This window comes from Empidonax traillii, unplaced genomic scaffold (genome assembly GCF_003031625.1).
Source record: "Empidonax traillii isolate 1590-97213 ecotype Southwest subspecies unplaced genomic scaffold, ASM303162v1 scaffold541:size654180, whole genome shotgun sequence".
In the NCBI taxonomy this organism is placed as follows: domain Eukaryota; kingdom Metazoa; phylum Chordata; class Aves; order Passeriformes; family Tyrannidae; genus Empidonax; species Empidonax traillii.
This window is the reverse complement of record NW_020955734.1, coordinates 133,893-141,044: the sequence shown is the minus strand read 5'-3', so window position 1 is coordinate 141,044 and position 7,152 is coordinate 133,893. Positions and strand designations below refer to the sequence as shown.

Genomic DNA, 7,152 nt, shown 5'->3' with positions numbered 1-7,152 from the left:
AGGACATGAACAACAGCCTTCAGGTCATCCTCCACCTCACCTGTGTAAGAAATCAAAGGATGCAATCACCAGAGAAGGGACTGTATCTTCCAGTTATCTTCCTGCCACCAGTCTGGAAAGCTTGTCACATATTTATAACACACCTGACTGGGAATGCTCAGGTGAAGGTAACAAAACACAATGTCTTAGCTAATGACAGTGGTTCTGCAACAAGTCCTGGAGCCGCCAATGACCTGGAACATCATCACTTGGCTCTCTTGAGCTCAGATTGTACCGATTCACGTGGTGACTTTTTTTCTCCTGGACCAGGTTCCACCACACACAGATTACATGTCAAGAGGAATCTGTACCTAAATTCAAATACACGGAAATTACGCAAAGAAAGAAGCCAGGCAAGGGAAAGCTGTGTGAAGGAGCTGGTGGCTCCTCTTAGGGCTGAAGGTTTCTCTTCTGTGCGTGCACAAAGGCGAAGGCACAGGCGTAAAATAAAGCCATGGCAATGGATAATGGCAATAATTGAGGAATGGGACGTGGGGCAGAGACAGGAAAGAGGGAGGAGGCAAGGGCTGCAGAGGGGTGAGGAGGAGCAGGGAGAACATCTGGGTAGTACTGGCCAAAGCTACACCAGAACCAGGAGGGAAACAGGGGAAAATAAAACATCCTCTCTTTGGACAAGAGGGGAAAGAGATGAAACTTGTCCAAATTTGAGACAGACAGACACACGGGGAAGGGAAAAGAGCATTTTTGCTGGAGGTTCATCCCGACAAACAGCAGAAAACACCAAACCCAACCACCACGTTTCATCCACAAAGACCAAAGCCAACCCCCGTGTCTCTTTGCCGCTTGGGTCCGGCTGTCCCTGGGGACACGGTGCGGCGGGGCCTGCCGGCCACACGGGTGGGGGGACAGCTCATCACCCCCTCCTTGGAAATGGAACACAAGCCCAGGCTGGCCAGCAAGAAAGGAGAAGTGTCCAAGGTCACCAGTGTTGTGGCAGACACCCTGCTGCCCTTGGGTCTCCTCATGAAGGGGACCAAGTTCCCTCGGTGCTGCCACTGCCCGTGGCTCACTGGGGCTGGAGCGGATAAGGCAGCGTAAGAAGGGAGGAGGTGTCAGCCTGAAGTGTCTGAGGGGTCTCCTGAGCTCACCAGGCTCGTGGAACAACCAGTGCTGAAGAAAGCCTTGGTGACTGGAGCAGGGAGAGCTGAGAAAGCCCATTCAAAGCAGGAGGCCCACCAGGATGGCACTGGGGAGGAGGAAGAGAGAAAGCCCCGAGCAGGTACTGGGGGTCCCAGACATGGGCTGATCCACATTGGTCTGTTCCGAGTTTGTCTCCGTTTCTTCAGTGTCCAGGGCACCTGCTAAAAGAAGAGAAGAAAATATGGAGTTAGAGGGGAACACCTGGACAGAAGGGGAACTCCCACTCATGCAGGTCTGCCAGTGATGTGCCCCGAGGCACCGCGGGGCAGCAGAGCTCCGTCCAGGGAAGGCGTGACAGCCCGTGGGTTAGTGGGAGCAGGCTGCAAACAAGACCATGCTTCAGGGGCCAGACATCCAACCAGCCCCTCAGTGTTAGAGGAAAGAGTGAGGAAAAGGCCACATACGAGGGGGGGATCCAAAGGAGCAGTCTGACACTGTTCCTCCCAAGCCCTCTCCATGCTGCTTGGGGATCACTGCACGTCCGAGTGTCCAGCACAGACTCCACGGATACCTTACCTGACAGGGAGGTCTGGAAATGGGGGCTCTGCCCTTTTCTTTCTTTGGAAGATGATGTTAAGCGCAAGAAGGTGGGCTCTTCAGGGCTGAGGACCACTGACTTTGAGGGGGTTATGAGCTCAGCTCTATTGAAACCTAACTTGATCTCTGGGACAACTTGGAGGGACGGAGGCGGACTGGAAAAGGCTGATTTCTCTTTTCCATCCTCCTTGACACCTTTCTTTGTTTCTGGGACTGATTTGGGGCTGAAGGCTGTGCCCCTGCTCTCTAATAAGGCTGGATTCTCTGTAGTGAAGGAGCTAACAGGCTCTCCAGTGTCTGCCTCTGGAGATACTTTATAGTCTAGGTCTAATGGGGGCTCAGAGGAAAGAGTGAGCCCAGTTGCCTCAGAAGGATCAGGGCTTTCTGGTTCTGGCTTTGTGGTAGTGGCAGCTTTTGGTTGTGGCTTTGCTGTTGTGGCAGGTGTTGGTGTTGCAGCGGCAGGTGTTGGCTTGGCTGTAGTGGTGGTGCATTTTGGTGTAGCAGCAGGTGTTGGTTTGGTTTGTGTGGTGGGTGTTGGCTTGGCTGTGGTTGTAGCAGGTTTTGACGTAGCCAGAGCTGGAGTGGGTTTCGGTGTGGTGGGTGTTGGTTTGGTCACAGCTGTGGTTGGTTTGGGCTTGGCTGTGGTGGTGGTTGTGGTGTGTTTTGGTGTGGTGGATGTTGGTTTGGTCACAGCTGTGGTTGGTTTGGGCTTGGCTGTGGTGGTGGTTGTGGTGTGTTTTGGTGTGGTGGGTGTTGGTTTGGCCATCGTGGTGGTTGCAGTGGGTGATGGCTTGGTGGTAGTGGTGGTTGTGGTGGGTTCTGGCTTGGCTGCAGTGGTTGTTATGATGGGTTTGGGCTTGGCTGTGGTGGTGGTTGTGGTGGGTTTTGGTGTGGTTGGTGTTGACCTGCTGGTAGTGGTGGTTGTGGTGGGTTTTGGTGTTGTTTTGGGGGGTGTAGTGGTTGTTGTGGTGGGTTTTGGCGTGGTGGTTGGTAGCAAGGTGGGCTTTGGCTTGGCTGTAGTGGTGTTGGCTGCTGGCATGGTGGGTTTTGGCTTGGCTGGGGTTGTTGTTGGGAGCGTGGTGGCAGGTTTTGGCTTGGCTGTTGTAATGGGTGCTGGAGCTGGGGGTTTGGGCTTGGCTGTGGTTGGGAGTGTGGGTGTGGGTGGTGGCTTGGCTGTGGTTGTGGTTGGAAGTGTGGTTTTGGGTGATGGCTTGTCTGTGGTGTGTACTGGTGCTGTGGGTTTTGGTTTGGCTGTGGTGGGCACTGGTGTGAGTGCTGGTTTGGCTGTGGCTGTGATGGTCTCTGCTGCTGGATGTTCTGGTTTGGCTGTGGGTTCTGGTTTGGCTGTGGGTTCTGGTTTGCCTGTGGTTGTGATGGACGTTAATGTTGTGATTTCTGGTTTGCCTGTGGTGTGTGCTGGTGGTGTGGGTTCTGGTTTGGCTGTGGTGTGTGCTGGTGGTGTGGGTTCTGGTTTGGCTGTGGTGTGTGCTGGTTTGGCTGTGGGTTCTGGTTTGCCTGTAGTTGTGATGGACACTGATGGTTTGGCTGTGGTGTGCACTGGTTTGGCTGTGGGTTCTGATTCGGCTTTGGGTTCTGGTTTGGTTGTAGTGTGTACTGGTTTGACTGTAGTGTTTACTCGTGGTGTGGGTTCTGGTTTGGCTGTGGTGTGTGCTGGTGCTGTGGGTTCTGGTTTGGCTGTGGTGTGTGCTGGTGCTGTGGGTTCTGGTTTGGCTGTGGCTGTGGGTTTGGGCAGGGCTGTGGTTGGGGTGGATGGCCTTGCCTTTGTTGTCACAGAGGCCGGAGTGGTCTCTTCTACAACGAGTTCTGGTAAGAGATGAAAAGTGCTGTGGGTTAGACCAGCTCAGCTGGCTCAGCAGATCCCCTGCACTAAGCAGGACCAGCAGAAACCAGGGAGGGGGTGAAGGAGCAGCAGCCAACCCCTCTCAGGTCACTCTGGGCCATCCCCCACTCTGGGGTTCCCAACTGGAGACATCTCATCTCCCTCACACAATGCCCTGCCCTGCAAGGGGTAACAAATGCTGGCAAAGGGTCTACAAGGCCCTTGTCCAGTTCTCCTCATCCTGAGGCAGCTGACCTGCCTTAGGAGCAGCCACTGCTCCTGAGCTCTCATGGTCCAGCCTTGGACCTGCTGGCTCAGGCCTTCCTGAAAATTTCAGGGGGGTTCAGAGCTTGGACCCCAACCCAGGGGTTTCAGTCCCATTAGCCCATCAAGGGACACATACAGCTTTGTTCACTCACCACACAGGTTGTCCACACAGACTGTGCCCTCGGGACACTGTGAACATGGGGGTCCTTCCCAGTAGGGCTTTTTCCCTTTCACATTACCCCTGGAAGCAGAAGATGCCAAGAAAAAGAAGCGTGAGGACAAGGGAAACACCCACCCTGAAGAGGGGTCTGATTCAGCTGGGATATCCCAGCCAAGGCCAAACTCAGGATCAATGTAAAAAACAGTTTGTGGTCTCCTGCCACGGACTGTCAGTGCCATTTACTCAACAGCCTGAGCCCAAGGCTGCTGAGGCCAGGGGACACAGCCCCATGGACCAGATCCTTCACCCCCCCCCCCCCCCCCCCCCCCCCCCCCCCCCCCCCCCCCCCCCCCCCCCCCCCCCCCCCCTTAGAACAAAAGCCTTCTTTGGAACCGCTTTGCTTCTATTTCTGACCAAGGCCAACCCTGCTCTGATATCAGGACAGGAGGAAGGACATTTCCAGCACAGGAACCCCCCAGAGATGCACCAAGCCATGCCAGGCCTGGGACTTACGGGGGATAATAGTTGCAAACGAGCAGGTGCATGTTCTCTGTTTCGATCCCTTCGATCTTCTCACAAAACTTTGCCCCGCAGCCGATCTGTTTCGTGTCTGCCCAGACCACCTAAGGCAAAGACCAGGGGGAAGGTGAGGGGAGTGGCTGAAGGCAGCCTGTCCCCTGGCCTTGAAGGCTGCTCTGTGACTACACCAATGTCTTCCTTCATCTCCTACTGTGTGCCCCAGATCCCACACCCCCACGTTGCTTTGGCATTCAGGATCCACCACCATCTCTGCTCCTCCTTGCTCCCACCCAACAAGCTGTGAAGAAACCTCATCTCTCTGCCCAGGACAAGCTGCCCAATCCCTCCCCCCCAGCAGCTGGTACCTGGGTGTAGTGGCCACACATCTGCCCAGGGACACACGTGGATGTTGTCAAGTTGTAGAATTTCTCCTCCCCATTCCAGTCTTCCACGGCAAATTCCAGTTCCAGCATTGGGGCCATAGCAAAGAGGTTCTCCCCCCGTCGGCCCCTCTCCTTGTTGTGGTCCCAGATGCACTTCTCTGCATAGGATTGAGCAAGGCTCTCCAGCTCCTTGTCCCAGGTCTGAAAGGAGCTTGGCATCAGCACAGGGAAATGGACACGAGGCTCCCAATGCCACCCAACACAGTCCACAGGCGAGGGGAGCTCCATGGTCAGACCCAGCACAAACCAAGCCTTGGCTTACAGGTCAAACAGGAGAAGGTCAGTGCACCAGCACGACCCTCACAGTCTCTCCTGGAGCAGATCCAACATCATCACGGAGCATCCTCAGCTCAGCGAGGAGAAACCGTGAAGTCGGGTGGAGGAAGGGAGGAAACCCACCCCAGGTCACGCCAGAGGGGGCCTGGAGATGTCCCTCCCTGCCCAGGGTGGGGTGGGAGGAGAGCGGGACACATCTCCCCTGCCAGCTGCACAAAGCCCCGGCACACAGTCTGTCTGCCTGGATCCGAGACATTCCTGGCTGGGCGCCTGCCAGGAGCCCCCTCCGGAGCGGCAGCGGCCCCACCACCAGCTGAGCTCCCCGGCCACATTGATATGCAGGAGGAGGAGGAGGAGGAGGAGAAGTAGAGGTCTCCCTGCAGGGATGCACAGAGGAATCCTACACCGCAGCTGTTTGGACCATCCCCGAGCCATTTGATGGAGGGAGCAGCTTTGTGCTGGAAGGCAGCCCAGCAAACAGGGGGTCCTGAGGGGGGACCTTCCCAGCCGGAGCCAGGGCGGGATCCAAAGGGGGACAGAGCACGGCCCTGATGCGGGGCATGTCACCATCGGGGTGTTGAGGCGACTGGGAGGGAAGGAAGCACCTGGATGGGGATGTGGGGGGAGTGTTGGATCTTCTCCCACCATGGCCCCAGCCACGCTGAGAGCGACGTTTCTCTCCACACTGGAGACCCCGTTTGGGGAGAGCACACCCCCCTCCCTCTGGCACCGAGCTGGGCTCCATAAACTGGGGACTTGCACCTGCAGATCTGCCTCATTAAAAACGAAATTGGCTTTTGGCTACATATCCAACAACCCCCCTCCCCGTCGCCAGTGCCTAAACATTTCCACGGCAACCAGCCCCGTGTCCCGGGAGGAAGTGTGGGGTGACCTCAGCCACAGCAGCAGGTGAACACTGGGAGGGAGGCAGGGATGGCTCTCAGGGAAAACCTCTACCAAAGAATTGTCAGGGCTAAACATTTGCTGTGCTTCAAAAAAAAAAAAACCACATCAACCCCGAGGTGTTTGGCTCCAGCCCACGAGTGGGTCCTGTGGGTTTAAGCAGAGGCAAAGCAGCACTGCTGAGGGAGCATCTCCCAGCACAGGGTCTGCAGTCAAAGCCTCAGCAGGGAGCAGCTGTCACAGGTTTGGAATTGCACTGACTTAAAGACCCCGAGAGATCGTTTTCCTCAGGTTTTCTCTAAGACTTTGGCTCCAAAGCCCGGATACTCCAAGTTTTGCGTGCCTGGCTCCGGTGGGTTCCACAGGATTATGGTCCTCTGTTCTGGCTCTGTCCCCGTTGAGCCTGAAGCCACAGCCAGACCTCCTCTCCCTGAATTTAGCTTTTTGCTCCCATTTACCAGCTCACAGAGGTTTTACTCCAGCTGGGCAACCTTTGGGCCAGGCAGGGAGGTCTCCTCCGAGCACAGGGTGACCCAAAGAGGAAAAGACTCCAACTACCCATGGTAAACAGTTGTCCTTCTCCACGTGATTTGCAAGGAGTGAGGAAAAATCACCTGGTGTAGGAGTTAATCAAATCAGGAGCCTAAAGAAGACAAAAAGTAGCTCGAGAGCTCATTTTCCCTCCCACTGCAGCCACAGGTGATGTGGGACATGATTTGGTTTTCTGGAGCAAAATAGGAGGTCTTTCACCTTCAAGATACCAAGTCATGGTGAGGATTAGGAATGTGATGAATAGCCCAAACCCCTGAAAAACCTGACTGACATGTTTGAAGTTGACATTCCCTCCTACAGATAAAAGCTCCTTCAAATGCAAAGGCAAATACAAAGCGCCAGCTGATGCCCCACACAGCAGGATTCCCCCTGCAGATGACCATGGCAGTGTCTCCAGCTCATGGCACCTGCTCATGGCAAGGTCTCACCTGCCCTTCCTCCCCATCACAAGGGGA

At 55.5% G+C, this 7,152-nt stretch overlaps 1 protein-coding gene across 1 annotated transcript in view; it reads right to left on the bottom strand.

Annotated features, from left to right (window-relative positions):
- Positions 1-11: 11 nt before the first annotated feature.
- PI16 (peptidase inhibitor 16) overlaps positions 12-7,152 on the bottom strand; it is an 8,050-nt gene continuing 909 nt past the window's right edge. Inside the window, exons 2-5 of the mRNA XM_027897429.1 lie at positions 4,889-5,107; positions 4,518-4,627; positions 3,997-4,085; positions 12-1,361 (exon numbers count right to left, since the gene is read on the bottom strand). Of these exons, the coding sequence (XP_027753230.1) occupies positions 1,219-1,361; positions 3,997-4,085; positions 4,518-4,627; positions 4,889-5,107 (561 nt within the window). The 3' untranslated portion in view covers positions 12-1,218. The remainder of the gene's footprint in view (positions 1,362-3,996; positions 4,086-4,517; positions 4,628-4,888; positions 5,108-7,152) is intronic.